Genomic DNA, 24,646 nt, shown 5'->3' with positions numbered 1-24,646 from the left:
TCAACAGCTATGGGTTGTTATACATCTCTGTACAAAGGCACATAAGCAGGTTATAAAAGCTTGCTGATTAAACAAATTGTCACATTCACATTATCTGTGCATAGTACATGAAAATTCAAGCAGCATTTTTAAAATGCCAGCTATACTTTAAAGCTACAGAATAAAAACATGAGAATAAATTCTTGGCATTCAGTGAAACACTAACACATACATTAAAAGAGATGCCATTTTCCTATTAAGAATGGACATTTCGGTATTAAGCATTATTCAAAAAAAATGCTAGCATAGAGTATCTTTTGATTGAACATCTAGGAGGTATTATTGGTATTCAGTAAAGTAGATTTTGCAACAATGACTTGACAAAGCCTTGACACAAAAAGTACTTCTACCTGCTGTCAATCAATCACTCTCTTGACAGTTCAAGTGCACATCCTTTCAGGGAGAACTTCAAATCAACATTAGCACTAAAAATACAGTGCACGATGTCACTAATTCAGAAATGGAAGTGGAAATAAATTTGTGAAGTGGCAAGCAAAGGTAGAATAGTATCAACCATAGAGATGCCCAAATGTATATACACTGTAGTAGGAAATTGTTTAGCAAGACTGAATACAGACTGCCTCTTGCAGAGTTCTCAAATTTTTCCTTTCCCACGGAAAATCCACTAGTCATTCACTGAATAACGTGAATAATGCGGTAAACAGAAAAAGGCTCTTCTTCTCACCAAGGCCACACTGGGCAGAACGATACAGAATTTTGTGATGTCATCAGGGACAGCGCTATTCCCCTTCAAGCTGACTTCTGGCAGCTTCCTCCATCTTTCTCACTACTTTCCTCCCACTAAACCTGGTCTCCTCCATGAGACATCTCTGTTTAGTCAAGTCTTTATTCAGATTCCTGTCAGCAACCTGCCCCTCTTCCACCACTTGCTCATCCTTATTATCTTATTGCATCCACCGAAAATAACCGTTCTTGTAAAAAGCCCAGTATTTAGCAAGGCAGAAAGTCCCTAGGAAAGCAAAGAATGGACTAGATAAACTTTTACAGGATCAGTTTGAATCATAGGAGTCATGCACCTCCGTTCTCCCTGAACAGTGTAACATGATGTTTGGATGGCTGGCCAGGAATAAGGATGAAAGAACTGTAGATGTTATACAATAACATATGTACTTCATCTGAATATAAGTGCAAAGGTTTGATGTCTAGTCTACTTCTCAGTGAATAAATGTCCACACCAGAAAAAGTACCACTGGAACCAGCGTCAATCAGCCTCATCTGGTAATAGTTGGCTGTCTTAGCAGGCTATTCTCTAAGCTGTACAGATGACCATGCCAAGTCAGGGATTAGTCACATCAGAAGGAGGCAGACACTAAATTCATTTTTTAAAAAGGAACAAATGTATATCCCACCATGGTAGGACTGGCATAGCAAAACACAAGACTCAGGGCTTGCCTCTGCTTAAAATGCTACAGTGACAGCCGTGCCACTGTCGTGCTTCGGTGTAGATACGACCTACGTAGATGGGAGAGATTTTTCCACTTTCCCAAAAGGCAGCAGCTATTTCAATGGAAGAATTCCTCCACTGAGCCAGTGCTGTCTGCTTGGAGACTTATGTCAGATTATCCACAACACCCATGGGTGTGGATTTTTCATACCCCAGATCAATGTAGTTAAACCAACCTAATTTTCTAAAGTACAGTAGGCCTTAGTCGATCTATGTACTGTATTGGGTGCTCTTGGAAAGGCTTAACTTAAACAGGAATCATTTACTAACTTTGAAAAAGCTTCTAATTAACTGAAGTGTACGAGTCACTTTTTTGTTTTTCCCTCAAACTGTGCAGCCTACTGAATTTTCATGGCTCTTGCTACTATAAAGGACAATCACCCTGCACTTATTGTGCATGGAAGATGAAAAGATTTATTGATTCAAAAAAAAGGCTCATTTTCCACAGACAAAATCTAAGACCCTTGTACTAAGTAAAATAGATAATTTGTGACATTTGTATTTTGTCCTGTCCAAATCTCTAGCCTTTGCTTTTTCATTTTCCCTCTCATTACATGCACAGGGATGTAAATACCATGTTAGCAAATGCCGGGACCTTTGGAAAACAATCATAAGCTCTTTGGGGCAAGGACTGCACATGTGTTCCGGTGTACACCTATTCAGTGACTGTACAATGAGGTCCTGATGTGTGACTGGGATTCTAGGTGCTATCATAATTCAAATAATACAGAACAACAAGTTGCAGCAGCTGCTGCCCAGAGCAATTGCAGGATACACTGCTGTTGCAGAACGGCTATTCCACACACAGGAGTTTCTGTTTCCCTCTGACTGTTCTCAAGCAAATGCAGTGAACTAGCAAGGGAGGCCGAGACAGCTACCAAACTCCATCCTCACTGCAGGATGTGACCATTGTGGCTTATGAGTGAGAAAATGAGATCAAGCTGCTTCTTTCAATCTGCCCCCTTCCTGTCCCATTACCAGTTCCTAAAGTGGCCATGATACAAACAGATGTAGGACCAATACACGTCAGGTGTCAACCACCTGTCCTTCGAGGTGACTAGCAGGGAGCGTTTGCCAACAATGATTTGGTAAGAGGTCAGGCTAAACAATGAGTAGATGTGAAGCTACTTAAGAGAAAATGTCATCAGAAAAGGATGCTCATTATTCTGGGCAGAGAATAGAGAGAAAGTAGAGCTGTGAATTACAATGAACAGAGACTAAATAGCTGCCTGTGTAGGATTAAAGGATTTAAATTATCAGCTTGATGTATAATGAATGTGAAAACCCAGCACTTAATTAAATGGCACATGATAGAATAACTTTGTTATGCTTTAAACTGCTTAAGTTATCAAAGTATTTCTCAGATTTAGCAATTGTTTAGCAGTATCCCTCACCCCCATGATGTTCGCTAAGATGTTGTTCAATTAGCCTCGGTTCAAGCTTTGAAAGCAGATTATAGAAAAAAAAAAGTCCCTCCATATTTTGCAAACACCATTAGCAAAATCACAGGAACAACGTGCTTGTACTGTGAAGCCCGCAGATGCTGCTGTGACGCAAGAAAGTGCTGGAGGGGGCTCTCTGCAGCCCCTCCTCAAAATTCTGCCCCATACTGAACGGAGAAGGTGCTGATATCCCTGCTGAAGGCAAGATTCACTACCACCCTCCCTTGGGATTAGCACCAAATCACCCCCACCAAAGATACTTGTATGAAGGATCACAGAAATGGACTGGGAATGCAACATACCCCACAGACGTGTTTGTCTGGACTCACTCTTCTAGGAGAGCAACTAACTTCAGTCTCCAGCTTGTTGTTTTAGGAAACAGATCAACAGCGGGGAAAAAACTGCACCATACAAGCGATTAAACTACAGTGTCAAGGCACCTTGAGAACAGTCTATGTACAGTCCACAAACAGTCCACGTACAAGGAATGCACAGCAGAAAAGAGCAAGCTTTGTTCATTTCCAACAGGTTTAGTCACAACTTTTTGACCTGAGGAGCAGATCTGAATGATTCACCTGCCTTTTATCGGAGGGGTAGCCATGTTAGTCTGGATCTGTAAAAGCAACGAAGAGTCCTGTGGCACCTTATAGACTAACAGAAAAGTAACAGAGAGGAAGCCGTGCTAGTCTATACACTATCAAAACAAAAAGCAGTCAAGTAGCACTTTAAAGACTAGCAACATAGCTAGTCTGTTCTGGTCTGGCTATGGTCTGAAGAAGTGGGTCTGTCCCACGAAAGCTCACCTAATAAACTATTTTCCTAGTCTTTAAAGTGCTACTTGACTGTTTTTTGTTTTGATACTAACAAAAGTTTTGAGCATGAGCTTTCGTGAGCACAGACTCACTTCATCAGCCACACCATCGTGGGTTCATTCAGCTGCACATCTACCAATATAATTTATGCCATCATGTGCCGGCAATGCCCCTCTGCTATATACATTGGACAAACTGGACAGTCTCTACGTAAAAGAATAAACGCACACAAATCAGATATCAGAAATGGCAATATACAAAAACCCGTAGGAGAGCACTTCAATCTCCCAGGACATGCAGTAGCAGACTTAAAAGTAGCTATCCTACAGCAAAGAAATTTCAGGACCAGACTCCAAAGAGAAATTTCTGAGCTACAATTCAGCTGCAAATTCGACGCCCTCAGCTCAGGCTTAAACAAAGACTGCGAATGGCTGGCTAAATACAGAAGCAGCTTCCCCTCCCTGGGTGTTCACACCTCCAGATCAACTGCTGGTAGTAAGCCTCACTCTTGCTGACTGAGCTAACCTTGTTATCCCCACCCTTGCTCTGGCTTATTTATACCTGGCCCTGCAGATTTCCATGACCAGCATCTGATGAAGTGAGTCTGTGCTCACAAAAGCTCATGCTCAAAACTTTTCTGTTAGTCTATAAGGTGCCACAGGACCCTTCGTTGCTGTTACCTGCCTTTTGTGCACAGAGAGAAGCCGAAAAGCTGAAATGCACAAATCAGTCACTGGCAGTCCAGCAGAAGGTCCCACTGTCACATGGTTTTAATGTTACTTATCAAGCCTTTAAAAGGGCACAGAGAGGATGGGAATTCTGACAATGGTCCAGTCAGAGGATAATTCATACAAACAAATCTAAGACTGGATACACCAAGGACACAACCATCAAAGACTTACAGCTACTGCTATTCTTCCTAGTACATGCTCCGGAATTTTTCTGTAAACATCCAAAGAGCCACCTGTAGGAACAGACAGACAAAAAGTGTGATTACTTAATATAAAATCAAATACTACCCTAGATATAAAGTTATCTAGCCCAGAGGTGCAAAAAGCAGGGTGTGAGCCCCTTGCAGGGGAAGCCATGAAATTTCCTAAGGAGGGCGCAGCACATTCGAATGCTGGGTCTCAGGTTCATCCATCTCAATAAAAATGGTGAAATATGTTCCTGTTTTTGTGTGTATTCACATTAATATGCCAATTAATAAAGTATTTACATTCTACATTCTTATTTTCTTACACATGCCAAAAGTTTTTTTTTTTTCTTTCCATAGGAACATAACTGAAATTTCCATTGGTTTGGGTTGCATTAGACAGGTTGAAGGGGCCCTGCTAATTGCAGAGATGAAAAATGGGGTCCAATATAAAAACTTTGCTCACTCCAATCTAGTCCACTGGTTATTATTAAAAGTGCCATAAACAACTTCAGCGTAATAATGTCAGAAGTAACCAACCTTAAACATTAAATCTCTGAACATACATAGGACACAGCTCTCAACATCTCTTCTCTGCCCATGTTTGCAAAGATGTTACTAAAGCCATTTCTGAGTACCTCTCTCTTGCAGGTTAGAAAGCAAAAAAAACTGACTTTATTCTAGAGAACTGAACAAGGTTTGGTGCACTTTAATTTATTTCTGAGTAATATAAAGACTTCAGAAGAATTACAAGAGATTACAAAGTCAAAACCATCATTAACACCTTGTCACAAAAAGCCTCATACAACTGATGCTATCAACAACTATCGGTACCTATCACTATGAAGTCAACTTTCCCTGCAGATCAAACGCTACAGGACTGCTTACACCTGTAAGTCATAACCCTGAACTAAGAGATGTTTGGAGGTGCAACTGAAAGAGCTTCTGGGCACATAGAGAAAGCTTCTGCTAGTATATTCCTTCATGGAGTACTACTGAGTACCCACTCAGAGTTCAGAATGGCCAAACACCATTTGTGGAGGACTCTGGTTCCGAATGGCATGCCAGGCAGCCCCACAACATTGAGAAGCATGGAGCAAGTCTACACTAGACCTGAGAGATGATTCTAGATATGCAATTCCAGTCATGACAATTGTGTGGTTGGAATCAACTTATCTAGGATTGACTTTTCTTGACATCCTTACTAAAGGAGGTTGACAGGAGAAACTCTCCCACCCACGTCTCTTACTGGTCGCGATAATGCAGAGTACAAGGAGTTGACTGTTGAGCCTGATAATCTGATTTGGCGCATCACTAATAGGCGTGCGAAATCAAACCCGGAAGACTGACCCTGATCAGGTCAATCTCCTGACAAGTGTAGATGTACCCACAGTTTGCACTTGTCTACTTTTTATTAGACTATTTATACCAGAAGTTCATGCCCAACTGATGGAAAAAAAACATTTTAAAATATTAACATTTGTTTGGGAAAACAAATTTAAAATTGAGGATGTAAAATAGATGACCACCACCTACGGTGTGCTAGCTCTGATTTCTTGGCTTGTGAGGGTATAAATCAAAGCATAACACTGATGGAGAGAGGAATTTTCAGATTTGCTAGGGGCAGCACCCATCAAAATCAATGTGATTTTACGAAAGACATTTTACCAGAGACTCCAGCTTGAGCAGACACTGCGACATTTTGAAACTCCCACCCTTTGCCTTTGTTTATGGTAAGAGACATTCTGTAATGAAGAAATCCAGAGAACAATCATAAGCTTCTTACCCCATTTCTGGACTCCTGTTCCATTCTGCAACGATTAGTCATGTGACTAATAGTTATTCTAAAGAGCAGCTCCATTTTCTGCCCATTACACCATCTTGGCAAATACAGTACAGTAAACCCTTGATTTAATGCACACCGATATAACAGGCTTTGAAAGTAATGGGAAGCTGTCCGTCAGCCCCCACCTCCACCTCAGTAAAAGCCACTGACTCACCAGAGCCACCAGGGCTGGAGGAGCGGCTGCCACAGTGGGGCCTGAGGAGCCACCAGGGAAGGTTGGGGGGAAGGGAAGAGGGGGGCAGAGGGCAGGACTGAATGATGGGCTGGGAAGATCAGTGAACTGTCATACAGTGTAACCATTCGGATTTAACAGACTTTCAGCATTAATGAACACACCTTCCCCCACTAGTCTGTTAATCAAGGGTTTACGGTATTTGTGCCAGCCTCCATTAACACTGCTCTACCTCATGTCCTTCAGCAGTCAAGGTGGGTGAGATAATACCTTGAAACATAGCAAAAGCACAAAAGCTAATCTCTCTCAGCAACAGAAGTTGGAGCACCAAATAATTTTACCTCACCTACACCATTTCTCTAATATTGTGGGACCAACGTGGCCACAGCATTGTTTTCTGAAAATAATTTTTAATAGCGCACTGAGGTTTGTTTTCAAATGTGGAGTACCTATGTTCAAGGCATTAGACTATGCTCAATTTTATAGTGAAATTAGGTGGGCTTTTGTACTGTGTGATGAGACATAGCACAGCCTTACAAGTCTATTAACACCAAAGAAGGTCAAGAGTCAGGACAGTCAGGTGACTGGTGGCTTGAACTGGAGCTGGAATGGGGACAAAGTCTGTCAGAACTACCAGACAGCAGGGGACACGCCATTTAGGTGTGACACTGTATGTACATAAGCAAGCCTCTTCTACATCTTGGAGCATAGGCCATTGATGACCATTCGCCAGCATTCCTGTCCTGGGCTACCCTTTTCCGTTCTGACCAGGTGTATCGCATCTTTTTAGTGTCTGCCTTCAGGTTTCCACACCAGGTGTTTCTTAGGTGCCCTTTCCCTTTTTTCCTTGTGTGTTCCAACTTAAGGTTGGCCTTGTGATGTTGATGGTTGGTTTCCTAAGGGTATATCTAATCCATCACCATCTTCTCTTCTTGATTTCTTCCTCAGCAGGAAGTTGATTAGTCAGTTGCCACGGGATCTGGTTGTTGATGGTGTATGCCAGTGGATCTGGAGGGTTTTTTGGAGGCATTATTGATAAATGTCTGGAGTTTTTTTTGACAGTCCTCTTTGTTGTTCTCCAAGTTTCTGTTTCACATAAGAAGACTGATTTGACATTGGAGTTGAACAGTCTGAGTTCTGTTCTGTTTACAATTCCAGATATTTTTCATGAGAAGAAAAGCTGTTCTTGCTTTCCCATTCCTTGACTAGACTTGAATGGCTGTTTCAATAGGAGCTTATATACCTGCCAGGGGGAGGGTGGTCCCAGGTTAGACCCTCACTTGTGGACTGACTGGCTGACGCCTCAGATAATTCTTTCAAATGACACATCAGCTCAGAGCACTCAAACAACACTGTCTCGGGGTCATTCATCAGACATAGAACTCTCATCACATAAGAAGACAGCTCACAGACGCAGGTCATTCTTGTTCAGGAGCTTACTAAGCCGTGTACGTTTACCTCTTGTGCTCAAAAAATGAATAGTTTGACTATACACAGAACAGTGGAAGAAAGCAAAGAACACTGATCTTAGTATGCCCAGACATATTTGCCGTGCAAAGTACACAGTGGACATAAATTGTGGTAAGTTTTCAAAACTGGGAATCTAAAGTTAGGCTTCTAAATCCACATGAAGGCACCTAAACAAACACAGCCTGATCTACAAAGGTGTTGAAAACTTGCAGATTTCATCGACTTTAACGCAATTTGTCAGTACTCTGCACTTCCAAAGAGAAGACAGCAATAATAAAAATCCAACAATCTATTTCACCATCTTTATTTGGTAAAATTGCATTTTTATTACATATGTAAAAGTGAAACAGCAAATGAGCCTTGTTTTATGCTCTCGTTGATCAAGGAGATGAATTGGCAGGTGCTGGGAGGAGATCACAATTCATATAGTTTCCTTGACTCTCAAGTCCACCAAATGAGAACCAATATAATACTGCTGTGTGTGTTTTTAGTCCATATCCCCTTAATACATACATCTTTCCAAACATACAGATGCAAAGAGATGGGCTAACTTTAGAGATTCCTTTGCAATTAGCTACTCCACAGAGATGATACAGGTTGAACCTCTCTTGTCTAGCACCATTGGGACATGACTGGTCCCAAACCCAAGAATTTGCCCAACCACAGGAGGTCAATATGGTCTTCCACTGCTCTCTGAGCTCCTAGAAGACATTTAGGTGTAAATTAGAGGTGAATAACAGCACAGAACACTGAGAGATAGGACTGGTGTCTATAAACAGATTTTACGTAATTATGGGCAACTTGACCACACCCATGATAAGTGGACATCTGGCAAACAAAAATCATACTGTACCAGGGATGTTGACAGACCAGAGAGTACTGGACTAGGGAGGTTTAACATGTACTTGTTCACACAGCCATCCATGGAATTCACTCTCTTAGGATGCTTGTGAGCCTGAGTTCAATGGGATTTTTTTTTTTTTTTTAAAGAGGAGACTGGATACAACCACTGGATATAAACAACCACTCTAACTCTGTGTCACAGACTCACAGGGCTGGAAGGGACCTCAGGTGGTCATCTAGTCAAGCCTCCTGCTTCAAGCAGGATCAACCCCCACTAAGTCAGCCCAGCCAGGACCTTGTCCAGCCGGGACTTAAAAACCTCAAGGGATGGAGAATCTACCACCTCTCTAGGCAACGGATTCCAATGCTTCACCACCCACCTGGTGAAGTAGTTTTTCCTAATATCTAACCTACACCTTTCCCTCTTCAACTTCTGACCATTACTCCTTGTTCTGCCACCTGACACCCCTGAGAACAGTTTCTCACCCTCCTTTTTAGAGTTCCCCATCAGGAAGTTGAAGGCTGCTATTAAATCACCTCTAAGTCTTCTCTTCTGTAAACTAAACAAGCCCAAATCCCTCAGCCTATCCTCATAGGTCTTGTGCTCCAGACCCTTAATCATTTTTGTTGCCCTTCACTGAACCTGATCCAGCAAATCCACATCCCTTTTTATACTGGGGGGTCCAAAACTGGACACAATATTCCAGATGTGGCCTCACCAGTGCCAAAGAAAGAGGAATAATTACTTTTCTAGATCTGCTCGAAATACTCCTCCTAATGCACCCTAGTATGCCGTTAGCCTTCTTGGCTACAAGGGCACACTGTTTACTCATATCCAGCCTTTCATCCACCATAACCCCTAGGTCCCTTTCCATTGTATTGCTGCTGAGCCAGTCGGTCTCCAGCCTGTAACAATGTTTGGGATTCTTCCGCCCCAGGTGCAGGACTCTACACTTCTCCTTATTGAAACGCATCAGATTTCTTTTGGCCCAGTCCTCCAATTTATCCAGGTCCCTCTGGATTCTCTCTCTACTCTCCAACGAATCTGCTTCTCCCCCTAGTTTTGTGTCATTCGCAAACTTGCTGAGGGTGTAATCCAGTCCCTCATCCAGGTCATTAATGAAGATATTGAATAACACCGGCCCCAGAACCAAGCCTTGCGGCACTCCGCTTGAAACAGACCGCCAGCCAGTACTGAGCTATAGACCACTACCCGTTGGGCCCGACCATCAAGCCAGCTTTCTAGCCATCTTATAATCCAAGGCTCCAATCCATATTTCCTTAACTTATGGACAAGAATGTTGTGGGAGATTGTATCAAAAGCCTTGCTGAAGTCAAAGTATATCACATCCACTGACTTCCCCATGTCCACAGAGCTTGTTACATCGTCATAGAAGCTAATCAGATTGGTCAAGCAGGACTTGCCCCTGGTGAATCCATGTTGGCTACTTTTGATCATTTTCCCCTCTTCCAAGTGCTCCAAAATGAATTCCTTGAGGATTCTCTCCATTATCTTCCCAGGGACTGAGGTAAGGCTGACGAGTCTATAGTTCCCTGGGTTGTCCTTCTTTCCTTTTTTAAAGATGGGCACTACATTTGCCTTCTTCCAGTCATCTGGTATCTCCCCCCGATCTCCAAGAGTCTTCAAGGATAATGGCCAAGGTTCCGCAATGACCTCTGCCAATTCCCTCAGTACCCTGGGGTGCATTAAATCCAGACCCATGGACTTGTGCACATCTAGTTTTTCTAGATAGCTCAGAACTTGTTCCTTCCCCACAGATGGCTGCCCATACTACATCGTCTAGGACCCGAAGGGGCACATTAATGAGTAAGTTCAAAGGATGCTAATGAGGCATTGCAATGAATATGCAGCGCCTCATTAGCACAATTGAGGCCACGGCAATTTGAAAGTGCAACTTTTCGAATCACGCACTGCTCATGGAGACGGGACCTTCCGAAAGGACCCCCCCAGTTTTCGAAAGCCCCCTCTTCCTAACAGATAGAAGGAAAGGGCCTTTGAAAATGTGGGGGGGTCCTTTCAGAAGGTCCCGTCTCCATGGGCAGCACGCGATTTGAAAAGCTGCACTTTCGAATCGCATGATCACCTTTATGCTAATGAAGTGCCGCATATTCATTGCAGCGCCTCATTAGCATCTTTTGAACCCACTCATTAAAGTGTAGACCCACCCTAAGGCAGCATGCTGAAAAAAAAATGGTCACAAGTGGTTAAAAAGTGTCATGCCTAAGGACTCTTCACTTGCAAGGGATTAGGGGATAAATGTTTCTATTCTTTATTTACTGCCTTACACATCCAGAAAAAAGTTCTGAACAAAAGTTTTGGCAAGGTTATGTCATGTAAGTTTTGGTCTTTCTTGATATTACTGTCCTAGATCATCGCCAGAGGGATTGCACACTGCAGAAGATGAACCAGAATTCTTCTCCAAAATTAGATTTTGCATGGTCAATAAATACCAGTGCTGTGTACATTTCATGATGTTCCATATCTTAGAGGGTTAACTGTTTTTATACAAGAACTAAGAACAGCAAAGACTTACAATTAAGTACCTCTGTTACTTTTTAATTGCATTTGAATTTGCCTGACCGCTTATAGACTCTGATCTTCAGATTGTAGGCAGATGCATAATGTAGCATTTTCAAACATCTCCCTACTTGGTATACCCATCATGTGACATGCACACGTAAATATAAATTTGTAAACAAATTTCCAGCACCATGTTCTGAACTCCTGAGTACGTTAAGGAGAATACAAATATTGAAAAGGAGATCCATTGGAACATCTTTGTATAGTAAAGAACATCAATGAATTGGACTGTAAAACAGATTACTCTAATAAGTAGATATGTACAAAAAATTCTGAAGGACTTTGTGATCCTCAATGGAAAACAGAAAAAAAGATTGATACCATATAACTCATGTAAATTTCCTATGAGAAAACTACCTCTGTATTATTTATATTATGAATTATTTTGAAAGACTTCTATTTCTTCATACCCAACTTAACTGCACCTTTGTAAAAACCTGGCCAGAAAATGCTGGCTCATGAGAAATTCACAGTGTGTGTCATGGATTATTGCTTCAGCAATATCATGACAACGTAAAACTAAGACTAGAACGCTGGAAAATATTTGAGTTCTCATGCACCAGACCCTGTAAGACTGCACCTGTCATTCAAGAGACTCTAGACTTGATAGACAGAGGATCGCAATGATTATAAATCGCTTTAATAAGATTAGTTTGCTTGTTGAAAGTGCCTTTTATCCAAGGATGTCAAAAGCACAACATTTTAATGTAAAGGTGCTAATAAATCTCCAGAATGACCCTGGAACCAGATAACAGGGTAGGGAGTACTACAGACCTGAAAGAGAGTGATACGGGGGGGTGGGGGTGGGGGTGGGGGAGGGAAAGGTTACACTCTCAAGGAAACTTAGTACACCAAAAGTGAAACAGCTGTGGTGGAAAATAATTCGTTATCTTGCAATTAAGAACCAATTTTCACAGAAAACACACAGGACATTGGGTTAATAGATTTCTTTAAAAGAAAATCTGTTTTGGCTATTGAAACATTAAAAGAAAAGAACACCTGTTTTGTCAGTGAAGACAGATTGCATGGAAGAATCAACTATCAAAACACAGATTAAACTAGCATTTATTTCTGTTCTATTTAAATTTTCAATAAAAATAAATGAAATTACATACAGGAAAATATTGTGTATAATGAAATATTTAATATGAAATGGCAATTCTAACATCCTCTTTAAAATGATCATATTCTATACATAGCAAGTAAATATCTTTATATATTTTAACAATTACACGTTTTGTTTTGTTTTGTTTTTTTTTTTACAATGAAGAGTACATAAAATACTCGACTCACCATCCATGAATTCTGTACATAGTGAAATTCTGTTTTCTACAAAAAAAGCGCCATAAAATCCTATGATATAAGATGAGTCGCACTGGAAAAGGAAAGGAAAAACCTCTTCAGAAACCCTGCTGCATAAAGACTATAGACAAACATAATTTTGAGTGCAATAAAAAGAATACCTTATAAAGGATTTCTAATTCCGACATAATCTGCTTCTGAAGTTCCAGTGTAATATCTAAAGGTATGAGCTAAAAATATAAATATTAGAAACATTATCTGTTCTGAAATAAAATACAGCAAATGATATAGAATTAAAACCAACATCATACATTGATAGTGTATTTGTGAAAGAAAAGAAGGAAGCCAGAAACGGCAGAGAAAAGTAACTAGAGCCCAAAGGATAAAATTATAGTAAGCTCTTGAGAAGCACAATTTCGATCTGCGCTTAACTCGCATCAACACAAGTTAAGTGTAAATCGAAACCAGGCCCCTTCCCCCCCGCCCACAGCCCCTGGCTCCCTCAATTGGGAGAACCTGGAAGGCACACAGCTGGGAGAAGCCAGGGGCTGCATGGCTTCCCCTCTGACCCCAATTCCCCCAGTTGGGGGAAGCCGGCAGCTAAAGCGGCTAGAACAGCGGTGGAGCACTGCTGCTTCCTGGCTTCCCCCAGGTGGGAAAAACCAGGGAGCAGCAGAGCTCTGCCAAGGCTTCAGCTTCCTACTCCCCCAGCCAGGGGCATTTCAGGGATCTCCCCCAACACCACCCCCCAATTCACGCAAAATCTGATTTACACAGAAGTTGCTCAGGATGCAACCTCCATGTAAATCGAGGGATTACTGTACTTCCTTTTAAAAGTTAGTCACAAGCTCAACTCCTATTTTGGCCACACAAGTTCCATAAGGAGCAGAAGGAATAATTTACCCTAACAGTAACACGCAGTGCATTCAGTGCTTTTTTTGTGCTGGCACTGCAGGATTGGCTGTTGGTTGGGGGCGGGGAGCCGGCTGAGTACTGGCTCCTTCTATTTTATTTTATTTTTTTTAAATACACAGAAAAAGCTGTGGTAGCACACCTAACACTTTGAACTTATAAAGGCATCTTCAAATCAAGGATACTACAGCACGTTTACAACTATTCAAACACACCTAAAAAGACAGCCTCATTTTACAGACAGGGGAGCTAGAGCACAGAAAAACAATGTTAATCAACTCTGCAGCAGTGCACAAACAGAACTCAGGTCAACTAGTGTTAACACCTCGGACTGAAGCTTCCCTTCTGTCAATCCCCGCCACCAAAATGACGTAATGTAATTTTCTTAAAATATCCTACTGTAAGTCTCCCAGATTACATTCATAGCCACTGGTGAATTGATGCTGATTCCAGGAGACTTCAGGGCCATCTTGGAGGGTTGGCAACTCAAATTCCCACCATGGCATGAGCACCTTTAACCTGCTGATGGCACGGCAAAACATCTAAAACTCTAGGACCATGATAAACTTTGCAGAATGCAGCCAGAATACTTTTCACATTCTAAGTGAATGCTGCAGCATTTGAATGAATTTTCCAGAGCAAGTCAGCATGGATACAACGTGGACCAAGTATTCTGAATAGTGGCTTATGTAGGGGGCTATGCATGTGTCTTGTGCCTTCTTGGGCTCTGATATAAAGAATAAAGGACAAGGACTCTCCCTCTGGTCCCTCATAATTTAAAGACCATGCTGCCAAGGACCCCTGAAAAAGAAGAGCTGGAGGACTGGCCACGGGATCTGCACTGACCACAACATCTCAAAGACCCACAGTTATCGTAGGGTGTGAAACCATTGTCCTCAAGTTTGTATAACTATGGAGCCCTCTGTATGGGACTGGCCAACGGTATCCCTTCTGGACAGTGAGAATGAGGAATGCCAGCTGCTTTCAACTGCTAACGATTGAAGGACTGACCCCCTGAATCTGGCATCAGCACTAAGTGCCATGAGTAGAGTGCAATCTTTGACAAAAGTCAGTGATTTGCTCCACTTTGCTGTTTGCAAATCTCTGACACTGCTACGTGTTTGAAGTGGGTCAACTCCACTGCATGCACCTCAAAGGAGTATGCTCTGATGTCCGGAGGAAGAGGTTTGCCAGCTAACTGGTAACAGGAGATGTACAGAGTGATCCACCTAAATATTATTTCTGAGGAGATGATGTGTCTTTTCAACCAGGTGGATACAGACAGAAAAATATGGGGAGAAAGACTAAATGTCTTGGCCTTGTGATAACAAAGCAAGACTCTGGAAATGTCCAGGGTAGACTCTTTTCTGCTGGTGTTGACTGTAACGTTAGGAAGAAAATTAGTAGGTTAAATGACTGCTTCAGGTGAAATTCCAAGACGACCTCAGGGATGAATATAGCACGTGGCCTCAGAGCTATCTTGTTCCTGTGAAAGGATACACAGGGAGGCCTGGACATAATGGCCAGGAGTTTGCAGACTCTCCACACTGAAGTGATGATACCCAGAAACTGTCACAAGGATAAAGTGATGAATTAAACAATCCAATAATGGCTGAAAGACTCCATGAATGGTCAGAGAACAATGCTGCAATTACATGTAGGGGGTGGATCAGTAAACAGAAGTCCTTAAGATCTCAATATTGTTGGATGGGAGAAGTATGAAGATATTGGAGCCTGGCATGCTGAAATAGCTGTAAGATGGAGTCTGAAAGGACTAAGTGCTAGTGCAGCTTGTTTCAAATACAGCTTGTAGCTGAGGATGCTGAGTATCAAAGCTTCAGATGGCTCCAGATTATGCTGGAGTGTTCACGTGGAGACCCATTTCCATTTGGATGAGTGGATCTTCCGTAGTGGTTTGTTGCTCCATAGGAGGATTTCTTGAATTTGTTGGGAACAATCTGTCAGCCGTGTGCAATCAGCCAACATCTACGCTGTCAGGTCAATGGTCTGAGTACAATATCTTTCAGTGGTTTTAAGATATCACATCCTGACAGGATGGAAGATAAATACGAGGCTGAATAAGCATGAGCAAAAGCTGAGAGCCAAAATTGCCTTAGTGAGATGGGAAGTTTTTAGGATCAATTATCTGACTTTTGCTGTCACCCTGAAGAATAGGGATGTCAGGAAAGAGATGTATAGGTGGCTCAGAGATCACAATCACAGAAAACCATCTGCTACATAAAGCAGGCTCATGCCTCCCCCGGAACAGAAGTTTGGGCACTTGCAATGTCCTCTCTGGCAAATCACATCCATCATGTATCAGAGGGATAGCTGTGTTAATATGTATCTGCAAAAACAAGGAGAAGTCCTGTGGCACTTTATAGACTAAACAGATTTTTTGAAGCATAAGCTTTTGTGGGCAAAGACCCACTTCATCAGATGCATTAGAGTGGAAGTTCTAGAGGCAGGTCTAATTATACAGGTTGATGAAAAGAAGGGCGTGCTAATCAAGAAGAAGGCCAGAGTTGACGAGGTCAATTCAGTCAGGCAGAATGCAGCCCTCGAAAAGGACCCCATGTAAACAAGCTGCACATGATCAAAAGTGGCACTTTCGAAGTGCCGTGGCCGCTATTATGCTAATGAGGTGCTGCAAGGTGCCTATCACCAGCCCTCAACCCCATCTGGGCTTGCCAGTTTTATTCTCAGGATAATCATTCTTTGTGGGAAGATGCTGAGCTCTCCCTGGAGTGCCTGACTCTCCATCTGAAGCAGCCTCTCTTGTGTCAGCATAAGGTACTGGAGGTGTGCCCACCAGCAATGGTGGGTTCAACTTTGGGGCCATTGCTACGTCTCATCTTGATGCTGCCTCATTTGTGCTGATCTTTGGGGCTGCTTGATAAAGTGGGAGCATTCATTATCAGCCCTCTGGAGCCAGTCTCTGCAGGATCTGACAAACTTTCAGATATTACTCGAGACTATCGCACTTCAGCCACAGGTCTCACAATCTATACATTCTTGAGAAGAATGAAAGGCAATGCCCATGCTCAGTGCACAGGACTCTCCTAAGGAGAGGAGGTGCAGCTGCTCCCATCTTTCAATTAAATTAGTCCATTGCAGAAGGGGTAGAGCTTGAAACCCAGAGGTTTCAAATCTGCCCTACTAAGTGGGCCAGTACAGGGGGGGTCTGACCTGTAAACATTCAGTCCAGATGGTTTGATACTCACAGAAGTCATGTGTCAATGGGTCAGAAGAGTTCTGGAGGTTTTCTTGAAGAGTTTGAGAAATTTAGCCAAATCTAGGAATTACTGCGTCAGACAATCACCAGCTTCCTTTTTGCAACCACAGCTGGTAACAGGGACCCAAAAGAGGACCATGGCAGAACCACCCATTATGCCTTTGTATAAGTAGCACAGGTTACATGCACAGCCCCAAATGGCAATGCTATTCAAAAGACTATCTTCTGCATGTGTGCACCTATAGCAGAAGCCACACTCTTACATACTCCAAGTATAATACAAATTTACATCAGATGCCAAGCTTATGCCTGGAGTAATAGCCTAACAGACATAAAATTGAAAGCTTTCCTGGCTCTTGCAAGTTCATTGACAGCTGCATTCTGGAAACAGTCTCCCTCTCTATTTTGTTTCATCAGCAGGGTACGCAACACACAATTAGTGTTCTGTGAATTCTGCTAAGGTACTGCCTTTGCTCTAGAATTCTAGGTTGGTTCAGGAATTTAAGCAAGATCGTGATAATCTAAATCAGGGGTGGCCAACACATGGCCCTCAGCCCAGAATCCAGCCCACGGAGCCTTTCTATGTGGCCTGTGGAGCCAGCTGCAGTGCCATTTTGAAAGCCTGGTTGGGGGGCTCCAAGCCACTGGTGGCTCTTTAAGGAGCCATTTGCAGCTCCAGGCGCTGCCACCACTCACCTGTCCTCTGGCTCCCTGCCCTGCTGCACTGAAAGAGTAGAACTCAATTTAATTGGTTTAACAGCCAGAGGAAGGATCTGGCCATTAAACCAATTAAACTGAGTCCCATTATTTCAGCGCGGCAGGGTACAGAGCCACACGCCGTATGTGGGGAAGGGAGTAGGAGCGCTGTGGGGAGCTGAAGCTGCAGCGAGGAGGAGAATGAGGCCCAGTGAAGGTGCAGCAGGGGGCAGGAGCACACGGAGCTACTGTGTGTGGTAAGTTAATCCTGGGTTTGAGGCTGCAAGGGGTTGAGCTTGGGGGTGTGCAGTTTGGGGCTGAGAGGGGTTAAGCCTGGAGATGGGAGGGGCACGGCCCCCGGAACTTGTAAGGAATTGCCATGTAGCCCTGATGGAAAAAGGTTGGCTATCCCCATCTAAATTAAGCTTAGCACTGAAGATAGTGGAGAATGATTGGATATCACAGATGTTAACACAATCATTATATGTTCCTGACTTCCTCATTTAATGTGTAATATCTTCAAAATTATAAAAAAGCAGCTGCAGCTAAGGGATATGTTTATGACTCTCCATTTTCAAACAGCCAGGTCAGATATGCTGAAGATTTGCAGTGCTGTTTACTATTTTGTAGCTTTGATTATCTTTGGAGAAATAAATAGCTATCTTCAATCCTGGCACAACAGTCTTTTGCACCATTGGTTCAAAAATTAGAATAGCTGGTATGTAACATTAATAGGCCATTTATATAGGCATTATCTTGATTTGCCTCAGCATCAGCAAAAACCAGGAAAGAACTGTGCAAAGTTAATTTTCTTTGAGTCCTAAATGGGTCAACTTATTGGCAGCTTTTGTCATTTCATTTTATTTATTATTTTATGGGAGAGTTTTAAACATATATTTTAAATTTAAGAGATAAGTTGAAGCTGGTTTTTGTCCCCCTCTGGCATTGTAATGATTTAAATATTTGAGGGTTGTGGTTAATTAGTAAGACGTTACACTAATAAATTTGAAATTGATTGGCATGAAATGCATGTTATCCTTAGTCTTACTTTCTCCACCCATATGCTATCTTAGAGTGAGAACTACAGAGCAACAGCAGTGCTTCTGCAAAATTAATAGAACCCAAATTATGTGTTGCATATATTGCTGATGAAACAAAATAAAGAGAAAGACCATTTCCAAACATAAATTTTACAGTATTGATGCCTGTCTAAAAGAAAAAAGCATAACTAGTTTCTATCAAGAGTTTGCTTTAGGGTTGTTTATAAAAGCTTGCACTAAACTAAATTGTAACTGTAATATAGGGCTGCCAAGAAACATTTAACACACTTCTACAGATCAATAGTCAATTGCTAGCAATAGTCACTTACATTTTTCAGTCTGAAAAACTTAAAATAATTTGCTGAACCACTATACCACTTCTGCCAATTAACATATTAATGTAGTTTAATCCTACTTAAAAAATATACAGATTAATCATGTTTTATTAAAGACCACTGACAATAAAATGTTTCCCTGCTCACTTCACTGAAGACTTCACTGAACAAAACACTGACTAGTTATAGCATGGTCAGTGTCAAATACAGGACCAGTATCCAATCACCCAATTGCCATGAAGAAAAGTCTCCCATGGTTTTGAACTAAACTATAATTACATACAGGTTCCGCATTCTAATGTTAAAGATGACTTACAGAGGGGTAACCCTACAACTTCTGCATGTGTGTCAGCCCCATGTGCTCCAAATAAATAAATGAAAAATGGGGAAACTAAAGGAAAAAATTACAGTCACATGCCAGCTCTGCAGAGCCAGGAAACCTCAGAATAGCTCCTATGTATTATCTGCCTAAAGTAAAAGTTGCATTTTCCACATTATTAGAGAAACCATCTCTAACGGTACACAAACATGTGTATATGGCTCTAGGTTCAATTGTGTCTGAGCTGGAGCTTGTTGCCATAAGTTCAGAAGGGCATATGTTTAACCATAACGTATCAGCTGACTAACCCCATGTTATTTAGGACTTTCAACACTGCAGTTGGGCCAGTAGGTGGGGAAAAAAATCTGCATATCCTCCCCTAAATTTGAGCATGCTTTTTGTCTGTTCACATGCTCCTTTTTTGCCTAGTTTCTTTGCAACAATGGGGTTTTGCTTGCAGATAGACCTCTTGCACCTCAAAATATGCTATGTGGGACAGGACAGTGCTTAACAGACCAAGAGGACATAATTCCTTAAGCCCATTACTACTGACACCCAAGCAATAAAAAAGGACCAGGCACCACCCTTCACAACTTGAAGCACATGGCTTGAATGTACTGAAAGAAAATAAAATGTAAACTCCGCACAAAGCCAATAAACATTGCAATGTCTCTGAAAGGACCTGTGAGGGAAAGAAAGGATAACTGGGATCTGCTACTGGACATATTGAGAGCAGAAAGAGGTTAACTTCATCAAGTATTCATTAACTTGCAGTGAATTTGCTCAGCACTGTTCAGCATCTACAGGAGCAGAACACACAAACCAACTGCCAGGAATGAGATGCTGGTCAATCTTTAAAACATAGAAGGGTTGGCTGTTTCCTGGGGAAAACCAGTGTTGGACAAGCCACTGGTAAATATCGGCTTAAACCTGGTTTAACCTGTGAAACAGGGTAAAATAATTGCATCCACGTTCAGCAAGTTCATCAAGCATGGAAAGGATCTTTTCAGTTTTGGGATACATCCCTTCAAATCTGAGGAATCAACTCAGTCTATCCACGATATAAAATGGACTTCTGCAGAACGCTGCATGGCAAAACACACCTGGACTTGTATCTGCATCTGCATGCTTAAGCAACTACAAATAATACAGCATGCATCCACAAAACAGAAAATACCTTAAACTGGGAATAACTAATTTTTCCTGGGGCATAATATCCCTGCTCTTACACCCGCCCCCCACGATTTAGCACTAAGCCATTACTCACAAATGGGGAAAAACTCAGATGTTAATTGCAGCTATTAACATTCTAGGAAAGCCAGAGTGGAGATTGTGGATGAGAAGCGTTTGACCCAAGTGCAGTGCCCCCAAAACTAGCGGAGATGATGATTCACAAGTGGAGCTACAGGGAAAAATTCTGGGAATGGGGCAGGATCATAAATTGTATTTAATGACATTTCTATGCTCTCAGCAGTGAAGTATCTCAGCACCTCATAAGCATGAGTAAATTCTGTCTCATGCTACTCCATGGTAGGAAAGCAGTCACCCCAACTTATGGATGAGAAATTGAGGTACAAACAGGCACCGTGAACACACCAAGAGAACCAGAACACTGAATTCAGGGAGCAAGGACCAGGAAAAAACAGGAACAGGGAGCTACAAGCAGAAAGGCAACACTCCCCTTCTTCTCCTCTGCTGTACCTGGAACCTGCCTACGCTGCAGCTTCACAGCTCTGTGGCCCAAACCAACTGATATGGGTCAGTCACAGGTGCTGATCTACAATGCAGACATACCCTAAGTGAGTTGCCTACAGTCAGACAGCTACCCTGTAAAATCTGCACTGAGATCAGATCCCCATTTACCAGTCTTGGACCTTGAACTACATCACACTGCTTCTATGGAACGAAGGAATGCCACAATGATGATACGATATTAGGAATATCAGCTCTCCTGCTCAGAGTAAACCAACCATCTATAAACAAGCTAAGCAGCTTAAAACATATGAGAATTTGAACACTTAACATTTCAAATGGGAAGGGTTAAATCTAGACGAGAAATACCTGGGCACATTTCCTCCGCTCCCTACTACACCTCCAGGACAAATAAGGATGAGTTGTCAAGTTAAATACAAGCAGTCAAGTGACTGAATTATAATTTACTCTGTGCTCAATTTAAATTAGTGTGAAGCTATTAAAATATCCAGTATAAATACGGCAATTCATCACAAGCTGTCATGGATGACTTCATCTATTTGCTGGAGTGGCATACGTTCCACTAAAGGGAACGAGAGCAAAATCACAGGTCAAATTAAGCTGCTATTCTGTTTTAATTCACTTATTTAATCTGTGGCGACATAATTGTCTTTTACAGTATGTACAACTCAAAGGAAATTTGGGAGTATTATAGTCAGTATACAAATGATTAATCAAATGGTCCATTTAAATGCTAGTTTAAGAATGGCAAAAACTAGAGCAGCTGAGGAATGGCAATCAGGCACAGTACACAATGCTAGGATTGTTCATACTCTCTTACATGGATTTTTCCCCAGTTAGAAAATAACTAATATTAGGAAATCTATCTAATCCTCCACACACAATCTACTAGAAAAGTTTTTATGGAAGACTAAATGGCATAAAGGGCTTCAATCTGCAACATGTAAAATATTTTTTTTCTGCTCAATCTACTCGCAATTTTCAAGTCTATCCACAAGCACAAAGCAGGTTATCAACAGGTTTTGCAAGTGTTCACCATGGTGGTCAAACCGTATTATATTATGCTTACATTTAATAACAATATACTCTTATAAGAATGACTGCACACATATGTACCCCCTTTCATTGACAGAGATCACAGTGGCTTCTATTACTTGTCTACTTTACAATGACCAAACCTCACAACATTCTTATCAACACAAAGGTCTTAATAATTTCCCATCTAAAAATGAGGGTGAGCTTAAGCAACTTGCTCAGAATGAGAGAGCAAATTATTGACAAGATGGGGACAGAGATGCAGGTTTCCTGATTCCTACTTTTGTGACCATGAAAAATAGGGACCAATCCTGAAAGTTCTCCTTGAATGGACCAACCACTAAAGTGAGAGTTCCCTACATAGAATCTTACGGCTCAGGCCTGTAACCAGAAGCTGCATTTACTCCAGTTCACACAAGCTAACTGTGGCATGGTTCCTTTCAAAAAGCAAGGCTGCAAATACACCCTGCCCCAGCAAAAAAAGTCAACACAACTCCTCAGTGATATTAGAGAAACCATTGGTTAGAGCAGGGTGGGCTGTAATTCTTGAGAGGGGAGGAGATTCCAAGATTTTGGCAAGTGGTCAAGAGCTGCACTTTTCTATGGAAGGAATGAAGGTCTGCGATGGACCAGCCAACTGGAGCAGATTGTGCTGGGGGTAGGGGCAGCGTGTGAAGCCACTCCCACCTGCATCTTCCACTGTGCAGCACAGAGAGGCACATGGAGCAGCCAGCTGCTTTGAGAGGTCTAGAGCTGCTTCATGCCGGAGGATCCCAGTGGGGAGGCCACAGGACACATTCAAAGGCTTGATGGGATGGATCTGGCCCCTGGGCCAGATCTTGCTTGCCCCTGGGTTAGATATTGGATGAGCAGAAAGAGACACCAAATGAAAACCTTACTTGTACATACATTTCTAAATAATTATCCCATAAATTAAAGTAAACCTTAGGGTTTTTAGTGACCTATATTGCCAAACCATTAAAAAGTGCTAAAAGGCCAATTTCTCCTTGCATTCTGGGGGCTGTTTAAGTTTTAGTGGTATTGCAAAAAAAAAAAAAAAAAATCTATGTTTAGAGCTTGGTTGAGAAGGAGGAATTTATTTTCAAATATTTTGTTTTAAACTATAAGTTGTATTTGTTATTCAACTTGTCATACACTGAACTGGTACAGTGGCATCAGAAACAGTTTTTGCTATTTGTTAATCAGAGCCTTCAGTTAAACTTAATTCTAGATTGTCACTTATCTTAATAAATAATACTAAATGCAATAGGAACTTTCACCAGAGGTTCTAAAAATGCTGACACAGAGAAACCCACAAAATTGGATAAAGTGATCAATGGAAAATTTAGGAAGACTGAAGACAACTTTTAGAACAGAAAAATGTCTCAGAAAGCAGAATAATCTCTCAAGGGAAATAATCATCTCACATAGCTCATGAGAACGTACTCTCTGGAATGCTTCTACATCAGCAGAGGAAGAGACAGGATGAACAAGGTGACCTTTCTACCACTTAGTCCTGTAATTCTAGGATTCAGGTGGTAAAGCAAAATGATTGCCAACTGGTTTGATCCCAATGGCACACACCACCGCTATTCTGAGATCTACCCACTTAACCTAAATGGGGGGGGGGAAATATAGCGGTGCCTGAAGCACAATGAAGAATAATCCCCCACCTACCACTGTGTGAATCTGGTCACCTGGGAGCTCTGTGGCCATTTTGACTTGTTAGATTATGCAGTGGGATTTCCCTACACTAAGTGCTGTGGCTTTTTAAAGCAATAAAGCAAATTAAGGTCTGATCATTACAGCAGGGAGATGAAAGAAAACAAAGTCAAGATAAAAAACAAAACAAAACAGAAAATTAGTACAATATCTTACCTTTACCGCCAGTATTTTTCCACTAGGGACATGATACGCTCTGCATGAGGACAAAAAAAAAAATTAAAAGAAAACAAAAAACTTGAGATCATACAAAATTACCTTTATACATACATGCAACCCATACAAACTAATTTCACACAGAAATGAATTAGTGAAAACACACTTTTAGTGCAAACTGGTCTCCACATAATATTTCCAAACAGCAAAAGCATTTCAAGGTATCTGTGTTTAAAAGTAACTAACCAGAAAAATGAATTTATGTGCAATTACACTTTTTCGATAATCCACCATGTTCTACACTATGTTTATGCATGTTTTGTAGATAAACACATGGATAAGGGAATTTTATACTGAACAGTAATATGAACATGAAAAAACTGGCTGTCAGAGTTTCTTGCAAAGTAATGTAAATATGATATAAACCTTTTACGTACTCTTTATATAAAATTAGCTTTGTAGCACAAACTAACCCTCACTAATCCTACAACTATTTTAAGAGTTAAGACAAACAGGACACCCTGCTGTATCAATTGAAGTGTTAAACCCAGTGGTGATTGATTATTCATAGTAA

The 24,646-nt window shown here is 41.6% G+C and overlaps 1 protein-coding gene across 2 annotated transcripts in view; it reads right to left on the bottom strand.

The window, feature by feature from the left end:
• Positions 1-24,646, bottom strand: part of MAP2K5 (mitogen-activated protein kinase kinase 5) — a 205,271-nt gene that overhangs the window by 116,325 nt on the left and 64,300 nt on the right. For both annotated transcript variants that reach the window (XM_075007039.1, XM_075007040.1), the window contains exons 9-12: positions 24,073-24,112; positions 13,071-13,139; positions 12,901-12,982; positions 4,661-4,722 (exon numbers count right to left, since the gene is read on the bottom strand). In XM_075007039.1, the coding sequence (XP_074863140.1) occupies positions 4,661-4,722; positions 12,901-12,982; positions 13,071-13,139; positions 24,073-24,112 (253 nt within the window). The remainder of the gene's footprint in view (positions 1-4,660; positions 4,723-12,900; positions 12,983-13,070; positions 13,140-24,072; positions 24,113-24,646) is intronic.

This window comes from Carettochelys insculpta, chromosome 12, assembly GCF_033958435.1.
Source record: "Carettochelys insculpta isolate YL-2023 chromosome 12, ASM3395843v1, whole genome shotgun sequence".
In the NCBI taxonomy this organism is placed as follows: Eukaryota; Metazoa; Chordata; order Testudines; family Carettochelyidae; genus Carettochelys; species Carettochelys insculpta.
Note: the sequence above shows the minus strand (reverse complement) of the source record. Positions and strands in the feature narration are given on the sequence as shown.